This window comes from Schistocerca americana, chromosome 2 (assembly GCF_021461395.2).
Source record: "Schistocerca americana isolate TAMUIC-IGC-003095 chromosome 2, iqSchAmer2.1, whole genome shotgun sequence".
Classification (NCBI taxonomy): domain Eukaryota; kingdom Metazoa; phylum Arthropoda; class Insecta; order Orthoptera; family Acrididae; genus Schistocerca; species Schistocerca americana.
In genome coordinates this window covers 13,212,501-13,233,922 of record NC_060120.1, presented here as the reverse complement: position 1 = coordinate 13,233,922, position 21,422 = coordinate 13,212,501, and the positions used below count along the sequence as shown (strand labels likewise).

Sequence of the window (21,422 nt, the reverse complement as noted above, 5' to 3'; positions counted from 1 at the left end):
ACAAGGACAACGAGCGACCAATAGCTCCAGAAATTAAGAAATAGGTAGTTACCTACATGAAACTTACAAGAGATGAAGTACACAGTACGCCACTTAACAATGACAAGGTCTTCTACTATTCCTTAATTTGCTCCAACTTAGTGTATGAGCGAATAATGCGTGAGTTTCTTGGCAACTGTAAGCTAACATTAGCAACATGCTCAGTCTCTAAGTTTGCTGTTAATCCAGTCGAAGTCAACTTGACAAATGTGATAGTCTCTAACGTACTATGAAAGTTCCACACAAAGTAATAAAACTAAATTTGCTGACTTATGTCAACGTTTGTGCAGTCCTGAACGAGGTATGGGCAAATTTGTATACACTCCTGGAAATTGAAATAAGAACACCGTGAATTCATTGTCCCAGGAAGGGGAAACTTTATTGACACATTCCTGGGGTCAGATACATCACATGATCACACTGACAGAACCACAGGCACATAGACACATGCAACAGAGCATGCACAATGTCGGCACTAGTACAGCGTATATCCACCTTTTGCAGCAATGCAGGCTGCTATTCTCCCATGGAGACGATCGTAGAGATGCTGGATGTAGTCCTGTGGAACGGCTTGCCATGCCATTTCCACCTGGCGCCTCAGTTGGACCAGCGTTCGTGCTGGACGTGCAGACCGCGTGAGACGACGCTTCATCCAGTCCCAAATATGCTCAATGGGGGACAGATCCGGAGATCTTGCTGGCCAGCGTAGTTGACTTACACCTTCTAGAGCACGTTGGGTGGCACGGGATACATGCGGACGTGCATTGTCCTGTTGGAACAGCAAGTTCCCTTGCCGGTCTAGGAATGGTAGGACGATGGGTTCGATGACGGTTTGGATGTACCGTGCACTATTCAGTGTCCCCTCGACGATCACCAGTGGTGTACGGCCAGTGTAGGAGATCGCTCCCCACACCATGATGCCGGGTGTTGGCCCTGTGTGCCTCGGTCGTATGCAGTCCTGATTGTGGCGCTCACCTGCACGGCGCCAAACACGCATACGACCATCATTGGCACCAAGGCAGAAGCGACTCTCATCGCTGAAGACGACACGTCTCCATTCGTCTCTCCATTCACGCCTGTCGCGACACCACTGGAGGCGGGCTGCACGATGTTGGGGCGTGAGCGGAAGACGGCCTAACGGTGTGCGGGACCGTAGCCCAGCTTCATGGAGACGGTTGCGAATGGTCCTCGCCGATACCCCAGGAGCAACAGTGTCCCTAATTTGCTGGGAAGTGGCGGTGCGGTCCCCTACGGCACTGCGTAGGATCCTAAGGTCTTGGCGTGCATCCGTGCGTCGCTGCGGTCCGGTCCCAGGTCGACGGGCACGTGCACCCTCCGCCGACCACTGGCGACAACATCGATGTACTGTGGAGACCTCACGCCCCACGTGTTGAGCAATTCGGCGGTACGTCAACCCGGCCTCCCGCATGCACACTCTACGCCCTCGCTCAAAGTCCGTCAACTGCACATACGGTTCACGTCCACGCTGTCGCGGCATGCTACCAGTGTTAAAGACTGCGATGGAGCTCCGTATGCCACGGCAAACTGGCTGACACTGACGGCGGCGGTGCACAAATGCTGCGCAGCTAGCGCCATTCGACGGCCAACACCGCCGTTCCTGGTGTGTCCGCTGTGCCGTGCGTGTGATCATTGCTTGTACAGCCCTCTCGCAGTGTCCGGAGCAAGTATGGTGGGTCTGACACACCGGTGTCAATGTGTTCTTTTTTCCATTTCCAGGAGTGTATGTTTCCCACCCAAAACGGAACAAGACCTCGTCCGGAATGAATACTGATGGCTGTCAAGCACATATTTCACAAATGGAGCAATTACCAGCTTGCTTCATATGAAATGAAACAGATCGCGTTAAACAGGACTATTTCGGTTGAAAATTCTATCTAGACCACCACCTAACTGCACAATAACCTTTAATTTCGGAGTTCCTTGCAGGAATAAATGCCGAATTGGTAGCAAACGGTGCCATATAAGTTGAAAGTAATTCATTTGGTATGAATGACGCCGAACGTTTAAAGAGTGAGCCTGAACACAACAGTAATATTACAGATGTTTGAAACGGACGTTCGTTTCTTCTTTAGGAGTAAGAGTTAGAACGACTAAGGAGCGCCAAATACTTATCCATCACCTCACAGTTGCTGATTATAGATCAGCTGGCATTAATGAAAAAAGATAACAAACGGCAAACACCCAGACCTGCAAAGAACATTGCAGTTGTGGTCGAACTGTTTTCAACAAAAATCTCAAACATCCGCGATAGGGGTCACTGAGGGCGGCGCGATTGACGGTGCCCTGGAACTCCAGCTGAACAACTGCTGATTCGCCATTAGAAACACGAGGAGACTCACAGATGGACAAAATTGGCTGTGCTAGTATAGAAATGCAAAATTTTGAATAGTCTAAGAAGAAAATTTGTGCCGAATAGTAAAGAAGAGGGGCAAAACAATATAAACAAAGAGCTCTCAAAATCTTCCAATATTGACCCATGGGAAAGCGAGATAGAATGTATAAGTGCCTAACTCGGAAGCTGATTCAGTTCTCTGCGGAAAATCGTATGGGAGGAAAGGTAGTGAAGAATCTGGGGATTGTAGGGTCAAATACAACGAAGCGGGAATATAAAGAAAAGAGAATTATTCTCAGTCCGAATTCTGGACACATTAAAAGATCAGGAACAACATGGGAACATCTTAGATTCTCCTTTGACGACAATGTAATCCGTTCAGTTGCCCTTTAAGTCATTTCTGTCTCAGCACTATAGCATAATCGGATAATCTGTTTTATTTGTTCTCCTTGTCTTTAATTCATAATACAAATTTTTGTTTGGTTTCCTTTATCGCTAGTTCAATATACAGAATAAATAACATTGGGGATAGGGTACAAACTTTGAAACGTCCCCTTTTTAACAATTATACATGACTGTGCTTAAACTGACACACAATATTTTGTTAGCGCAACGCAATCTGACTTTCAAAATTCCCTACAAAAGAATGGCCCTGACTAACATTAAACTATACCTTTCACAAATCACTTACCTCACAAAAATCTTCGCTGCTCAAGCTACTGCAATACAGCGAGCGCCACTACTGCCAGCTAAATAAAAGATTCAAACTATGGAAGGCACTAACTACTGATAGGGATAGTTAGCAAATGAAAGATATTAATAGAGAACAAACAATGTATTTACCTTGATATCATCATATGTAAATATAACAGTTCATGACAAATTTCAAAACTCCGCCATCTCTCTCCCCACATCCACCACTGCTGGCGGCTCACCTCCAACTGCGCAACGCTACGCGCTGTTAACATGCAGCTGCCCCTCTACAATGGCAGACAACAATGCAAACTAGCCACAGACTGCACACAGCACAGCCAGTGATTTCATTTTCATACAGAGAGCGCTACGTGGCGGCGGCATTACCAATATAAGAACATAAACAGCCTACTTACATAAAGAAAACATAAACAGCCTACTTACATAAAGAAAACATAAACAGCCTACTTACATAGCCCCCATGCTCCCCACAAAAAATTTTTACAAATGGTGTTGGGCACTGGCCAATACAGATTTGACAAAAATTTTTCACAATTACAGTAACAAAGAAATCAAATGCACACACTTATTGATACAATGTTGGTCAAAAGCTAAAATTTTCTCACAGTCTATAAAGACAGTCCTGATTCATCACAGTAAAATTACAGTGTTTTTCTTTTTTTTTTTCGAAGTCTGAACAGTAAAATAGAATGCACAAAGAAGTAGTGGATTTCCATGCAGTCTTGAAGTAGTAGTGTCCTTCCGTCGGAAAGACAGTGCTGACTCTTGACATGCTGACAGGTAGTGGGCCACAACATAGCAAACCCACAGCAGAGTCATTCGACGTTTTGAAGCACATTGGTAGGTAGGTCACCACAGAGTAGACCCACTGCAGTCCTGGTAGAGATTACGGTATTGGTGGGCCACCAGAGGTGCAGACCCACTGCAGTCCTAGTAGAAATAATGGTATTGATGGATCATCAAAGATGTAGACCCACTGTAGTCCTTGTAGAGATAATGGTACTGGTGGGCCACCAGAGGTGCAGACCCACTGTAGTCCTTGTAGAAATAATGGTATTGGTGGGCCACCAGAGGTGCAGACCCACTGTAGTCCTTGTAGAAATGTCCAGCAGCTATCTGTTGCGATTGTGCAGGTCCCTACTTCTCACATATTGTCCATATACTATGACCAACAGAAACGTGTGCCGTGAACTGTAACTAACAAGTTAATAATATCATGAACTGGTGACAACTACAATTTTATAACATAAGAATACAATTACAAAGGCACAAAATACATCATTAAAGAACATAACATAACAATACAGACAACATTTGTAGTAAAAGAGGCGTTACAAAAGAATAGAAATAAACATGTACATCAGTGTTACAGGAATTATGACATGAGTATAAAAATAAAAGATCAGAATCACTTTCGAAACATCAACTTCACACATGAGCATTAAAACAAAACAGAATAAATAATGTGTAAGCATATTTATAAGGTAAATAACATATTATTAATGCCAATTATATTTGAGGATAACAGTATTCCTCATCATAGTGAATGTAGCTTAGTACTAGAAAAATTCTACAATTCTTATCAGATAAACACATAAAGACAGGAAAAACACAAATACACAAGGGTACACAAACATATAGAGGGATGACACAAAAGGAAAGGACAGGGTTTGTTTTACTGCAGTATTTTGCATGGAGATCTCCCTTTGTTCATCATTATTCCCAAAAGTGCTATCTAAGCCTGCCTTCTGTATTTTGTTCACATCCTCTGTCAAAAATAGTTTTTCTCTCTGCTTTCTGTATTCTGTTCACATCCTCTGTCAATAATAGTTTTTCTCCACTGTACAGTATCCTTTTTATTTTACCAGACCATTTTCTGATAGCTTCTCAATGCATTTCTTATAAATTCATAATAGTTAGTTTCTTATATAGCCTCCTCTTAAGCTAACTTAAATCTACTGAGCTCAGATACTAAACTAAGGGACGAGGCAATGCAGCAGCACATAACAAATTAACACAAACAGCAATGCAAAAATAATGGAAAATTGCAAAGCAAGCTACAGTAAATATAAATTACCAAGCAATGCAACATTACAACTAATATGAGCCAATGTGCAGCAAACAAAAAAAATAAATCTGGCTTAGCAGAGTAACACAAATTAAAGTTCAGTAGCACTATGCCTGGCAAACAGCAGCTTATATCTAAACATGTCATAGCTCAAGCAGAAAAAATAGTACACTAAAGATAACAATGCAGATAAGGGAAATGTATAATCACATCTTAATGTCTAAGTAATTAAATTGGTGCACCACAACAACTTATTGTAAAAAAAAAAATATTACCGTGTACTTGAAAAGAAAATTGTGTGTCCAGTTACTGATACTAGTCCCTTCTTATTGTTCTTTCCTTTCCAAGTGCTCCTTTTTTTTTAAAGAATGTGGATTACAAAATTATCATTTAATAGATCTGTTGACAGAAAGTGTTCACATTAGCAAATGCATCTAAGTTTATTTTATAAAACTAATGCTGTAACACAGCTGGAAAACAGGTATCAAATGAAATAAGCAATTACGCAAACCAAAGCATAAAAATATCATTCAATAGTCATGTGACATTTCATAAGTTAGTAGAAATTCTCTCAACTCCCGTAGAAAGACGCTTGTCGTAATCAGGTGTGCAGATGTAAAAATATTTCTCGTCATTTCATTAGGCATTTCAGTAAATATCATAAATTACGAGCTCCACCGTATGCTTTCAACAAGGAAATGTCAATAGCGAGTATAATGGCCTCCCCTTTTTTTTCTACCTGTGCCGCTGAAAGGCTAATGGCTTTTTTTCGGGTGGCTGTCGCCCAGGTGGGTGCCCGCGACGCATTACGTGCAGGTGGTCACTTAACTTTCTTACGGAAATATTTACGACAGTTTGCACTACAGTGACAGTCTCATATAAAAAAATTCACCGGTCGAGAATTTGCGTTGTAAATGTGTAGAAACAAAATCCTGTGAATATAACAGTGTTCAAAAAGTTTTCGTCGGCATTGTGATACATTCGCCCATTTACACACATTTCATAACTCTTAAAGTACGATTCTTGGTTTCCAACATCCTTTTCCACAAATCAGAGTCCCTAACCACTATTCATTATTCCTTACCTCATTATACATATACATATTCATCGACACTTCTTCAATATTTCATCATGAGAAATACATAGCATAATAAACATTCCTCAACAACATAATACACATCGTCATCGTAATAATATCATAACAGATCAATCACATCTCAACATCCTCGTAGCTTTCTGAATATTTTAAAACCTAAAAAAAATTCTCTGCTCTTTTCAACAGTGTCATCTACCTCAAACGTACTTTAAAAATCATGATCCCATACCAAATACATCATTCAAAGCTCTCGTAGTATCATAACGGTTCCGAAAAAATATGAACAGTTCACAAAGTACAGACAAAATAAAATTTCGTAAGTGTGAAGTTATCCAACTGTGTAATTACGTAAACATCTGTCACTGACGTAGTAAAAAAAATATTTCTCTCAGTTAAATGATCAGATAGCTGTGTAATTCTGTCTTAGAGAAATATGGTACCCATGTGTAAAGTTGTATAAGAAAATACCATATTAGCTAAGGATCCTTGTGCTTGCCATACACATGGTACACAAAGTAAGCGTGTACCCCCCTGAGGATTAATGTAATTATAACCTCAGGTGTTACAGATTACAAGAATGGAATGAAATGTATTACGGAAAACCTTTGTATCATTGTACTTCAAATATCTTTAAAAATAAATGACTTAAGTACAAAATTAATCACTCAAATGCGTGTCCTGTAGCGCTAAATGTGCGTCTTGCTGTAAGATAATCTCTGTGGAAGTGTCGTAGTTATCGTCCTCCGAAAGCTAAGTTCTGCAGAAGTCAATGCACTTACCTCATGATAAACAAAAGTGAAATGCTTTGCGTATAGATATCTTAGTTATTAAGCTTATTGTTGTGATGAAGAAATTACTGTGCTGTAACGTATTGTTGTGCTACGGAAAACCCGGTCTCATTGTAGCTATACTACAAAAGTTACTACTAAAACATGTTTTACTTTCCAGAATAAAACAGAAAAACTGTGCAGATATAAAACAGAAACACCGCAAAAGCAACATTGTATATTGTCACTCATTAGTTGCGTCATGATAAAATCGTGTAGCTGTCACGTAAACTAACCACTGTGTCATCTGGTATCTCACAGAAAGTACTTTAAATCCAGAATGTATTTTCAAGTGAACCAAAATGTTGCATTAAAATCTCATTAGCAGTACCAGATATCATGTTATTTTTCTCGGAGCCAGCCGGCGCACGTGTATGCCTGCGGTGCGAGTCATTGTCTGTCTCTTTGTTGCCGTGCGTCGTTACTGGGATTAGGAGGCCTAACTTCCACAAATTCGCCTTGCCGAGAGGGCCCAGCTCTGTTTAAAGGTCGCCAGTTCTGATGGAATTCAGGTCTGTCGTTTTGTCGGTAGTTTACACAGTTTCTTTCGTGTCGGTCACGTGGTGGAGAATTTCTTCCTGAATCGTAACTGCGCGTTGAACTGTTGCGTCTCAAGTTATTCTGTCTCCCTTGATAATAATTGTTTTGGTTCCCATATTGTCTGTTTCCATGGCTATCTCTATCATATTCATTACTACGGAAATGCGATCTTTCTCTGTAACTATTATTACTCTGCCAGTGGTTGTCATATGGGTGGTGTCTGTTTTGGTCACCATTTGCGTTGTAAGAATAGCCTTGTCGTGTCCAGTTATTGTTTCTGTCGTCACGGAATTGTGATGTATGTGACCTGTAGTGATTATTTTCCTGTTTTCGCATCCGGCGACTGTCTGTGTCAATTTCTAATTCTTGTAAGAGTCCCTGAAAAGCTTCAATGTCGTCTTTGCAACGTCCTGCTAAAATAATATGTCGTAAATGTTCGGGCAATTTGAGTAAGCAAATGCGGATGAGTTCTGAGGGGCTGTATGGGTTTGAAAGATACTGATTCTTATGCAACATGTCTTCAAAATATTTCACAAGACTGGAAAATTCAGATTGTTCGAAATGTTTCATCATTATGATGCCATGTTTTACTCGGTCTTGTGTGGCTTGAGACCAATATGCTGAGAGGACGGCATGGTAAAATTCTCCTTCACTGTGGCAATCGTGAATGACCAATCGCATTCTTACAGCTTGTTCATTCTCTAAGTAGCCACACATAAATTCTAATCTGTGTTCTAACGGCCAGTTGGGAGGAAAACAGAGAATTGATGGAGCCATGCTTGTGGATGAATGTCGTTGCCAGAATTCTTAAATGTTTTGAATATACGTGTAGTAATGAACAGCTTATAGTCAAAATCATTATGTCGGCGAGTCGTATGTCGGTCATTGTTACTTCGTTTCGGCGGTTCCATCTCAAAATCCAATGCGCCTTGCCAATTTCTTTCATAATTTCCGAAGTGTCCTATGTTATTATTTTGTGGTTGTTCCGTATTTCTATGTCCCTCTTCCCGTATTGGAGCGCGAGTGTCCTCTGAAATACATGATTCTTGTATTACCTGCGTCAACTGATCTTGTACTTCCCGGATTTCTCTTTTGTACTGTGTATTGATTTGATTTTGATTTTGATTTTGTTTGAATTTTCTTATTTGTTCATACTCTTCTGTGTCAGTGAAGGCTACGGGTCTTGTGTAATTCAGATCATCATCTACCTTTGTAGATAAGTTAGTGACCTGATCCGAAAGTTCGGCTACTTTCTCCGATAGTGTACTTATTTCCTTCATGTGTCTTTCTGAACCAATTTTCAGGGTATCTACTGTGTCCTTTAAGTTTTCCTGAGTTCTTGCAAGTTGCGTAACCGAATCGGTAGATGCAACTGAGTTAATTTTAGCTTGCAAGGTCTCATGATTTTCATGAACAATAGTCTGCAGTTCTTTTATGGCTGCTTCGTGATTCTGTAATACATTTTCATGACGCGAAAAAATAGGTTGGAAATGCTCACAGATTTGTGTTTTTACGTCATTACAGACCTTTTGACATTTCGATTCGATGTTATGTAACTCAGTGGTTAAATCTTCACGTGTTTGTTCAAGTGTAGTGTCTAACTTTTTGAGATTTTGTTCCACTGTGTCTAACTTTTTGAGATTTTGTTCCACTGTGTCTAACTGTTGCTGTGTTTGTCTCTGGTGTTGTTCCATTGTGTCTAACTTTTCAAGCTTTTGTCCCATTTGTTGCATTAATTGTAATAACAATGCACTGGTGTCTGAAACATGTTCCTCAGTGCTTTTCGGCTGTGAAGTTGCACCGGCAACATTCACATTTTGACAAGCAGAAAATGTGTCTTGACTCATTTGAGAAAACGGTGAGAACCCAAAACCTGAGTCTACAGTATTTGCAAAATTGTGTCCTGTCATTCCCGATTCCTGAGGCAAGCTGTTGGCGACCGATCCATCGATAATGCGTCCCTCTTCACTAATTGTTTCACTGTCCACGCCATTGTTTGCCGCCTGCTCCATTTCCCTATGCACAGTTACCAAATTACTACTTTGAATGTCTGTTAATTCATTACTCTGCGGCGCTATCACACTGCTTTCGTCTTCACTGTCATTTCTCAGTTAACTTTGGAGCCTAGTATTACGTTTTTCACACGCCATAATTGTCACAATATTTCACACGATAACACAGAAAAGCACAATTTGAAGAGCAAAAATAAGAGAACACATTAACATAGCACTGAAAATAATATTTAGTTAATTGCAAGCGCAGCTGCGAAAAACTTGCTGCAAATCTACATGCATGCCACAACTGTTTTACTGTACAATAATGAAAAACTACAACTACAAAGGAAATTCTCTCTATAATTACACGCTAGCAATAAACAAAATCTACACTAATTACACAAACGACAAGAAAAAATCAGAAGATTCCAGTGAGGTATCCTGGCAGGGTCGCCATATGAAACGTCCCCTTTTTAACAATTATACATGACTGTGCTTAAACTGACACACAATATTTTGTTAGCGCAACGCAATCTGACTTTCAAAATTCCCTACAAAGGAATGGCCCTGACTAACATTAAACTATACCTTTCACAAATCACTTACCTCACAAACATCTTCGCTGCTCAAGCTACTGCAATACAGCGAGCGCCACTACTGCCAGCTAAATAAAAGATTCAAACTATGGAAGGCACTAACTACTGATAGGGATAGTTAGCAAATGAGATATTAATAGAGAACAATGTATTTACCTTGATATCATCATATATAAATATAGCAGTTCATGACAAATTTCAAAACTCCGCCATCTCTCTCCCCACATCCACCACTGCTGGCGGCTCACCTCCAACTGCGCAACGCTACGCGCTGTTAACATGCAGCTGCCCCTCTACAATGGCAGACAACAATGCAAACTAGCAACAGACTGCACACAGCACAGCCAGTGATTTCATTTTCATACAGAGAGCGCTACGTGGCGGCGGCATTACCAATATAAGAACATAAACAGCCTACTTACATAAAGAAAACATAAACAGCCTACTTACATAAAGAAAACATAAACAGCCTACTTACATAAAGAAAACATAAACAGCCTACTTACAACTTGTCTAACTCCCTTCTCAACTATTGCTTCCCTTTCATGCCTCTAGAGTTATAACTACCATCTGGTTTCTGTACAAGTTGTAAATGTCCTTTTACTCCCTGTATTTTGTCTCCTCTTTCAGAATTTCAAAGAGAATTCCAGGCAGCATTGTTAAAATCATTTTCCAAGGCTACAAATTCTATAAAAATAGGTTTGCAGTTCCTTAACCTGTCTTCTAAGGTAAGTCAGAGAGTCATTACTGCCTCGTGTGTTGCTACATTTCGCTGCAGTCCAAACTGATCATTTCCTATGCCGCATACTACCAGTTTTCCCATACTTCAGTAAAAAATTCGACTTAGTATTTTGCAGCCGTGAGTTATTAAAGTGGTAGTTCGGTAATTTACACACTTGTCAGCAACTGCTTTCTTTGGAATTGGAATTCTTCGTAAAGTCTGCTGGTATTTCGCTTGCCTCATACATCTTGTACGTCGGATGGAAGAGTTTTTTCATGGTTGGCTCTTCAAAGGCTATCAATAGTTCTGAAGGAATGACGTCTACGCCCAAGGCCTTGTTTCGACTAAACTCATTCAGTGCTGTGTCGAATTTTTCTCACAGTATATCATCTTCGTCCTCTTCAATTTCTGTAATACTGGCTTAAAGTTCATCTCCCTTACATAGACCCTCTATAGACTCCTTCCACCTTTCAGCTTTCCCTTCTTTTCTTTGCAGTGATTCTCCATCTGAGCACTTGATATTCATACGGTTGTTTGTATTTAGTCCCATGGCATCTTTAATTTTCCGCAGGCTGTATCTATCTTTCCCCTGGTGTTGTTGTTGTCTTCACTCCTGAGACTGGTTTGGTGCAACCCCAGTGATATATGCTCCAAAATCCTTATACTTGTCTTCTAGCCATTCCTAATTAGCCGTTTCGCACTTCCTGTCAGTCTCATTCTTCAGACGTTTGTATTAACTTTCACCTGCTTCATTTTCTGGTTTTTTGTCATTTTCTCCTTTCATCGGTTAAATCTAATATCTCCGTGTTATCCAAGGATTTCTACTTGGCCTTGTCTTTTTATCTATTTTATTCTCTGCTGTCTTCACTATTTCATGTCTGCAAGGTTCCCATTCGTAATTCCAGCACGCTCGAATAGGTCAGCAATTTCCTTTAATCAGTACAGCGAAAAACCAAACAAAGTTGAAAAATTCACTTTATATTCAGTCGGTGAGTAGTTGCTGGCCAGGGCTCATTTTAAAATCATAGTAACATAGTCAAAAATGGTATTTTCGAAAATGCAAAACCGATGTCAGAAGTGTACCTACGAACAGTACAGGGCTTACAGACGGGCTGTAACGTTCGTTTGCACATTTTTGACATGGTTTTTGCGTTTTAGGAAATATTATTTTTGACTACGTTACGATGATTTGAAAATGGGTCCCGGCTCGAAACTACTTCGACTGTATTCTTTCCACTTTTTCTTGTGAACCGTTGCCTCGTGCTCCCTCTGAAACTCTCAACAAGCTCCGGTTCTTTCAGCTTAAGAGGTCCATTTCCTTAAGTTCCTTCTTGCAATGTCTTCAGTTTCAATCTACGTTTCATAACAGATAAATTATGGCCTGGGTCCACTTCTGCCCCTGGAAATCCTTCAAAATTTAAAATCTGCTTCAGAAATCACTTTCTTAGCATTATACAACAATATGAAACCTCCCACTGTGTCCAGGTCTCTTCCAGGAATACAACTTTATTTCACGATTCTTAAAAAAAGTGTTAGCAATGATTAAACTATGCTCTCTGCAACATTCTACCAGGTGGATTCCTCCCTCATACCTTTCCCCCAAGTCCATATTCACATATAGTTTCTGCTTCTCTTTATCCTTCTACTGTCGAATTCCAGTCCCCTATTGCAATTAAATTTTCATCTTCCGTTTCATACGTGGCTGAAATCGACATAGTATTTACATTCTGCATCTGTTGACTGAATTGAGCCACTGTAAATTGCATGGAAAAGGCTACGTCCCGCAGTACGAGTTATTAAGCTTCCTTCCCATTCCGCTCACGTTTGGAGCGCTGGAGGAATGATTGTTCGAGTCCGTCTGTACGTACTATATTTAACGTATACTTTTCCTTACGATCCTTATGGGAGCCGTACGATGGTGGTTATTGTGTGTTCCTAGTCACGATTTAAATACGGTCCTTGAACCTTTCTTAGTAGACTTCCTCAGAATAGTTTCCGTCTCTTGAAGAGAGTCTGCCAGTTAAGTTCTTTCAACGTCTCTGTGACACCCTCCTGTGGGTCAACAAACCTGTTAACATTCGTGCTGTCCTTTTCTGTATATGCTCATGTCACCTCCTAGTCCTATTTGATATGGGTTTCACACACTTGAGCGGTCGTACGGGTGATTTGTAAGCAATCCTTTTTTAGACTGATCCCATTTCCGTAGTATTATACCAATAAACTGAAGTGTGCTACATGCTTTATGTACGACTGAGCCTATGTGCTCATTCCATTTCATGTCTCGAATACCTGTACACCCAGATATTCAGATCAGTTAACCGATTCCAGCTGTAACACACTGATATTACAGTCATATGAAACTACTTTTCTTCGTTTCGTGAAGTGCACCACTTAAATCAACTTGCCAGTCTCTGCGCAGAGATTTGGAAATTATCAACGTCTGAATATTTGTGCAGCTTTGTTCAGACAGTAGTTTATTGTAGACAGCTGTATCATCTGTAAGTCTCGGTTAACTATAATGTTGTCCGCTAGATCGTTAACATACAGTATGAACTGAAAGGGACCCAATGCATTTCTGTGGGCGACACGAAAAGTTTAGTTTCATCATCTGCTGCCGGCCGAAGTGGCCGTGAGGTTAAAGGCGCTGCAGTCTGGAACCGCAAGACCGCTACGGTCGCAGGTTCGAATCCTGCCTCGGGCATGGTTGTTTGTGATGCCCTTAGGTTAGTTAGGTTTAACTAGTTCTAAGTTCTAGGGGACTAATGACCTCAGCAGTTGAGTCCCATAGTGCTCAGAGCTATTTTTCATCATCTGCTGATGACTCTCCATCCAAGATAACATACCGCGTCGTCCCTGTCAAAAACTCCTCAGTCCAATCACAAATTTCACTTGATAACCCATAGGATCGTCCTTTAGATAATAAGCACATACGTGGTACTCTTTTAAATTCTTTTTCCAAACAGGGAAACACTGAATCTATATGATAGCCCTGATCCATGCTTTTCAGTATGTCGTGTGAGAAAAGTGTTTGTTTGGATTTCATGTGATCGATCTCTTCGAAATCCTCATTACGTTTCAGCTCAAAATATGTTCTAAGAGTTTACAGCAAATGGATGTCAAGGATATTGGATAGTAGTTTTGTGGATTACTTCTGTTACCCTTCTTGTAGACAGGTGTGACCTGCGCTTTCTTCCGACTACTGGACACGGTTTTATGTTAGAGGCATCTACGGTAGATTATACGAGGATGTAACTCAGCCACAAGTTGGCTATCGAATACCATAGGGATTCCATCGGGTGCTTGGGATTAGTTTAGGTTTAAAAATTCCAGCGGTGACAGTAACATCTAATTCACTTACCTTTTCGGTGGTACGAGGGTTAAATTTGGGCAATAATCCTGGGGTGTTTCCATTGTAGAGGAAAGCCTCTCTGGTTCTGCTTTGCTACTCTTTCACTTCCTATCTTGTCTGAGTGACTGGACAGTAACTTTCTTGTCAGAGTTTACATACGGCCGCAATTTCTTTGGATTTTGTGAAAGATCTTTCGGCAGTAATCTAGTTCGGTAATCGTCGAAGGCTTCACACATTGCTCTCTCGGCAACAAAATTCGTTTCGTTCGTGTCATATATACAACCCAATGCTTTGTCTTAAACCAGTTAAATAGAAGTGCGTTATTGTAGGAAGTTGAAACTAACAATGCACGACACGATGTAAGTTTCAACAGCTCTGAAATTGCAGGTACAATCAGGTTTGCAAAATACGGTATTCAACAGGCAAAAACAGGGACTTTTGAGAGATAGAGGAAGATCAGCGCAAATAAAAGTTATGTACTTCGTAAAGTGGCAGAAGCAGTTAACAATAATCTCACTCACGTTGATACACTAAGCGAAGAGCTAATTAACAGATTAAATGACTCATAGTATGTCCAACAGCTCCCTCCTAGCTTTCACGAGGGGCTGATCGTAGTGGAACCAAAGAAATACCCGTCAACAAACATCGAATCCTACAGGCCTATGAAGTTGATGAATACAAACAAGCTCGAACGTAAATGCAGGCTTAAGAGACGTAATGAAAAACATGGAAGGAAATTCCCAAACACGCGCCGTCCCTGGTCGCAGTATAATCGACTCCCTGACTATCATGGCATAATAGCAATTAAGAGTACCGTTAAGATAGGCTCTGTAAGATCTACAGATTTTTTAAAGCTTTCGGTCAGTTCGCTCACAGGTTTCTACTGCAAGAAACGCATAAATTAAGAATCCTGTCAGTGTAATTTGGCAAGGAGCCCAGTCCAAAATCATGATCAATGGCCAGTTAACTGGGCCATTCAACGTGCAACGGTCATTCCGTCATGGTTGCTGCCTATTGACGGACCTCTCTTCAGGGAAACTAACAGCTCGTTGTTCCAGGCTCGATATTATTAAGAAAGAAAATCGTAAGTTGAGTACTCACAGATGATCTGACCATATATGTCAGCTCAAGACCAGATAACGTTCGCCCTAAGACATTTACCCTACACTTACTATGAAGCAACGGCGGCCGCGATTTACTGCAGCCGCGCGGGATTAGCCGAGCGGTCTCGGGCACTGCAGTCATGGCCTGTGCCGCTGGTCCCGGCGGAGGTTCGAGTCCTCCCTCGGGCGTGTGTGTGTGTGTGTGTGTGTGTGTGTGTGTGTGTGTGTGTGTGTGTGTGTGTGTGTGTGTTTGTCCTTAGGATAATTTAGGTTAAGGGGAGCCGGAGGTGCCTATGCTGCCCATGTTAAAATCACTAAGTTTGAGGAACATTTGTGAATAAACTACCAAATAGAAAAATTTGAATTTTTTTTACATATAGAGTGGTTTAGTATTGCAGTTATGACAGAGGGATTTTGGAGTATCTTTTCTAGTTTCCTTCCAATTATTTTTTTTGTTAATGACCCAAATTTTTTTACAAATAATTGCTTTATAATTAAACTGAAATGAAACTACTGAACATATTGCCAAATGGCTGTGTTACAATGTAAGTTTGACCACTAGGAGTGCTGTATAAAAATTTCATCTCTCTAGCTTGAGTGGATTTTGAGAAAATGTTCCTTATATTCGAAAAATTCTAATTTATGGGAAATGGCTGTCAAAGTTTCTCAATACATTCCTGCACTATAGGATGGATTATCAGGGTCTTCTTCATCCTCCAAAAGCTTCCTCCTCTGTCTTCTTTTCTGGTCTGTTGTTCCATCATACTTCATATGCCTTTCTCTTTTTTCTGCTCCTCTTATTCTTCCTCTGTCAATATTTCTTAGTGCTCGTACAGTGTTCACCCCAGCTGTAAATCCTAATGCCTTCAGAACTTCACACTTCACCCTGTTACCTTGGTTGTAGGTTGCTATTGCATCATAAATGCCAAAGTGCAGTGTTTTTATGCTTACAAAAACCCTTTTAGGAATCACTTTCCAAATCAAATTGTTTATGGTCTCATTAGGATTCTGCGTCTTTCCGTGTAGACATTTGTATAACAATTCTGGCTGTGCTACGTCCTGAAAAATTGGTTTTATTGCATTTATCACAGCTGCTGGAAAACCACGTTTGTGATCATAGCCCTTTTTTGCACTATATTTTCACCAGAAATTTTTGGGCACAGGCTGTGTAGAGGGTATTCACTGGAAGAGGCAGGATGAAGGAACAATGCCCACACTGCTTTTCGCATGTCACTAACATTACTAGTATTTTGCCTTATAGCATACCCATAGTATCTCTGTAGACGTTCAATCACCTCTTCAGTAAGCCTTGCCTCTCCCTCCTATTGTCTTTCCATCACTGAGCTTACTTGAACCCAAAGTTTGTTTGAGCCTTCGAAACCGTGCACCCATACGCTTTTGCACATGCCCAATCCATTCCAACTTTTCAACTAAAAATTCATTTCCATATGGTTTCAGTTCCTCTATAGTCTTGAAACCTTTGGAGTCACAAACCCCAACATAGTATTTGCTAGAAGATGTCACAGGGCTATGGCTGGCCATGTGTTGCTTAGCAGAAGAACGCACTGTTTCAGTAATTGTAGTATCGCAACTTGGTATTAGTGTTAATTCTCTTTTCCCTACGTTCTTCCTCTTCTTATATGCACGCTTACAAAAACATGGCATCGTAACCAGAACAACGCTTTACACAAGAAGTATAATACTACCAACAACAGGCGCAACACTGAACTAATTCGAAACGGTAAACAGCAAAGAGACGATGTTCCGCGCTCTTAGCGCTTCATTTGTCACAGAAAACAATGTAGCCAACCCTTGCACTCTCGCTGTATGCGTAACATAAGGGTCTGTATGCGTAACAGGCCGAGAAAATCCCAAGCAGTTCGCCAGGAAGTCACGAGAGGGTGTTAGATGCGTTCAGCGGCCGCCCATTTCCTCTGCAGGCGTGGGGGAAAATGGTAATAACTCCACTTCTAGGGCGAGTAGAACAATAATTCAAAGTTTACATTAAAGAGGAATGTCCCAAATAATTTTCGGTAGCAAAAAAGAAATCGTGATTTTTGGATTTGACCACCTCCTGCTCCCCTTAAGTAGTGTGTAAGCTTAGGGACTGACGACCTTAGCAGTTGAGTCCCAGAAGATTTCACACACATCAACTGCAACAAATCCGAGGTGATGAACTTAGGGAACCGCTTAGATCCAGAAGAACAAAAATACGAAGTCTATGGTCTTGATCTGGTGTCACACGCACAAACGGAACAGATTAAAACTGGCAGTCAATGTTGAACGAAATGAGGTCGAGGATACAACTACACCCAAAGACGAGCGCCAGTATGATCCAGGATGTAAAACTATTGGACCAGTTCATCTTGTCTAAAGTGTATGATATAGTGTTCATTTCGCTTGCACCAACGCCATTGGCCAAAATTCAACTGTGAGCTATCGGGTATTTATGCCGTTACAATATCCAAAGTATGGCAGAGTACACTAACATTACCCTCTGAACGAGGTGAAATGGGATTAACGGAGAGTGAAGCTGAATACAAACATTACTAGTACATAAAGTCCTTAACAGATCAAAATTCAGCTCTCCCAACCTGAGGAAACAACGAATAAAAGCAGTTCAAACTGAAAGCCAAGTACCAACCGTTAGTGTTAGCAAAATAAATTGAAAGCTCACTTGCCTCAGCACAGCCATAGTGGAGAACAACTACCGGCAGCGAGGAATAAGGTACAGGCGAAAGAAGTAATAGCACCTTGCTAATAAAAGTCCAGTCCTAACAGAATGGAAGCTCAATACCCTTATATAATTTGCCTGGCATGTGGGAGAATATTCACAACAACCACATTATACAAGATGTCAAGAAAAACTGTTATAAAGTCGTGAATGAAACGGTTCTAGTGTGCACAGAGCTATATTTTATGGCCAGGTACCGCAAGTCTCTAGAGGAACGGAAGGTTCCAAATGATTGGAGAAGAGCACAGGTAGTTCCAGTTTTCAGGAAGGGTCGTAGAGCAGATGCGCAAAACTATAGGCCTATATCTCTTACATCGATTTGTTGTAGAATCTTAGAACATGTTTTCTGATCGAGTACCATGTCATTTCTGGAAACCCAGAATCTACTCTGTACGAATCAACATGGATTCCGGAAACAGCGATCGTGTCAGACCCAACTCGGTTTATTTGTTCATGAGACCCACAAAATATTATATACAGGCTCCCAGGTAGATACCATTTTCCTTGACTTACGGAAGGCGTTCGATACAGTTCCGCACTGTCACCTGATAAACAAACTAAGAGCCTACGGAATATCAGACCAGATGTGTGGCTGGATTGAAGAGTTTTTAGCAAACAGAACACAGCATGTTGTTCACAATGGCGAGACGTCTACAGACGTTCAAGAAACCTCTGGCGTGCCACATGGGAGTGCTATGGGAAGATAGTGTCGGAAGTTCCATGCGGCTTTTCGCGGATGATGCTGTAGTATACAGAGAAGTTGGAGCATTAGAAAATTGCAGCGAAATGCAGGAAGATCTGCAGCGGATAGGCACTTGGTGCAGGGAGTGGCAACTGACCCTTAACATAGACAAATGTAATGTATTGCGAATACATAGAAAGAAGGATCCTTTGTTGTATGATTATATGATAGCGGAACAAACACTGGTAGCAGTTACTTCTGTAAAATATCTGGGAGTAGCCGTGCGGAACGATTTGAAGTGGAATGCTCATATAAAATTAATTGTTGGTAAGGTGGGTGCCAGGTTGAGATTCACTGGGAGAGTCCTTAGAAAATGTAGTCCATCAACAAAGGAGGTGGCTTACAAAACAGTCATTCGACCTATACTTGAGTATTGCTCATCAGTGTGGGATCCGTACCAGGTCGGGTTGACGGAGGAGATAGAGAAGATCCAAAGAAGAGGGTTATTTGGTAAGCGTGATAGCCGTTACGGAGATTTTTAGCAAACTCAAGTGGAAGATTCTGCAAGAGAGGGGCTCTGCATCGTGGTGTAGCTTGCTGTCCAGGTTTCGAGGGGGTGCGTTTCTGGATGAGGTGTCGAATATATTGCTTCCATTACTTATAGCTCCCGAGGAGATCACGAATGTAAAATCAGAGAGATTCGAGCGCGCACGGAGGCTTTCCGGCAGTCGTTCTTCCCGCGAACCATACGCGACTGGAACAGGAAAGGGAGGTAATGACAGTGGCACGTAAAGTGCCCTCCGCCACACGCCGTTGGGTGGCTTGCGGGGTATAAATGTAGATGCAGATCTGGCTGCAGCAAGTCATTAATCCCTGTTTCCCCCGGACTGCAGGTCAGGTATTTCAGCTGGTCTTGATTTTTGTCACCATTTCGTCTGGTTTGATGATACTGTTTCCTCTTTCTTGTGTTAGTATTTTCGTCTCTGGATGACTGTTAAACGTAACGTTATCAGCTGCCTATTGGACATAATAATCTGTGTATGACTGTTCAGATCTCTCTACTATTGTTTCATTAAAATTTTCTTTCACAGACTTCCCAGCAAAACCTAACAGAGGTTGACATATCTCAAACCACCAAACTGAAAAACGACTTTGTTGGTTTGGCTGACAAATCACCTGAGGAAACTCTTCCAGATCTCAGAGATGTGGGATATGAGAGGGCTCACTTTCAACTCAATGAGCCAGCTGTACAAGATTTCATCAGGTGAGCATCTTTCTGTGGCGAAAGGATATTTTTCGTAAATTTTTCCACGTTTTGTCTGTAGAAAGTGGTATAACAATTCTTTACGTCAAATAAACTGAAATAACTTAAGGAACTAATTTTTTACTCCTCTTACCATTTAACCAGGAGACCAATTGACGTTTATCTCCTCTAAATTATTTGTGTTACACAGGTGCCAATACTGCAAGTCTTCCTAAAGTAAATGACTTCCAGAAGCACGACTCCATCCTCCGAAAGGACTTCCGGTAATTACCATGAGCAATTAGAAAATCAAATCGCGAATGGACCTTTAGATCTGTTGGTTAGGTAAGGCAAGGGAGCAAAGGCGTCTGTTACACATTGACTGCAGGAGGCATATATTCTGTCTGAAAGGAAACAGTCCGGTGACTTCCAGAGCAATGAACGTCAAACATTCACCTAACAGAACGAAATACGCAGTATCAGGGAGTATAAGTCAAATATATTGGGCAGTTAACTTCAGAAACATGTAAGATGAGCAAGATTATAAGGAATGGAAAGAGTCCACGTCGCTCAATACCAGTATCCAAAACTTGCTTCAAAAGCAATCACAGATTGCTCAGTGTGTAACGTGCAGTGTGTTTTAGTTACATATTATTCATATGTACACTCGGTTCTTAGCTATGGCATTCTTTTTTGGGGAACAAACGCACAAAATATAAACACAAATTTCAAAATCCAGGAAAGAGCCAAAAGAATAATAACCAAAAATAGTAGTTGAGCTCACTATAAAGATCTCTTCAAAACACTGGGGATTTTAGCTGCTCCATGTGAGTACATTTACCAGTCAGTGGTACACATCAAAAATAACATTGGTAATTACTGCACAAACAGCTCTGTCCATGACCATGCAACAAGAGCTAGACTCAACTTACATTTACCAGGGAAAAATAAACATAAAACTCAGAACAGCATTTTCTACCAAGGAATAAAACTGTCCAATAAATTATCAGAAGAGATTAAATAAATTGCAAAAATACTTATTTAATTGAGGCAGCTATAAAGTACCTGTTAGTAAATACATTTTAGACATTGAAGGATTGCTTAGATAAAACAGAGTAAGGGTTTGATTAAAAAAAGTACACAAATGAAAAGTTTTTATTATAAAAGGTCCAACATTCCATATAATAACTTCACACTATGTTTTTTCCTTTTTTTCTATCTAGAAACACCTACAAAGCTAAGCATAGCACAATAATAACACCTCTTCCTGTTTCTGAGCTCAACATCTCTCATGGGGGAGGGGGGGGGGAGATGCTTACTCAGTTTTTTAGGATAGAAAGTGGGAAGCTGTGGCACAGAAAAA

At 40.8% G+C, this 21,422-nt stretch overlaps 1 protein-coding gene across 1 annotated transcript in view; it reads left to right on the top strand.

Moving 5' to 3' along the window:
- Window positions 1-21,422, top strand: part of LOC124594960 (UDP-glucosyltransferase 2-like) — a 125,173-nt gene that overhangs the window by 20,692 nt on the left and 83,059 nt on the right. The window contains exons 3-4 of the mRNA XM_047133470.1: window positions 19,908-20,080; window positions 20,271-20,343. Coding sequence (XP_046989426.1) covers window positions 20,020-20,080; window positions 20,271-20,343 — 134 coding nt within the window. The 5' untranslated portion in view covers window positions 19,908-20,019. The remainder of the gene's footprint in view (window positions 1-19,907; window positions 20,081-20,270; window positions 20,344-21,422) is intronic.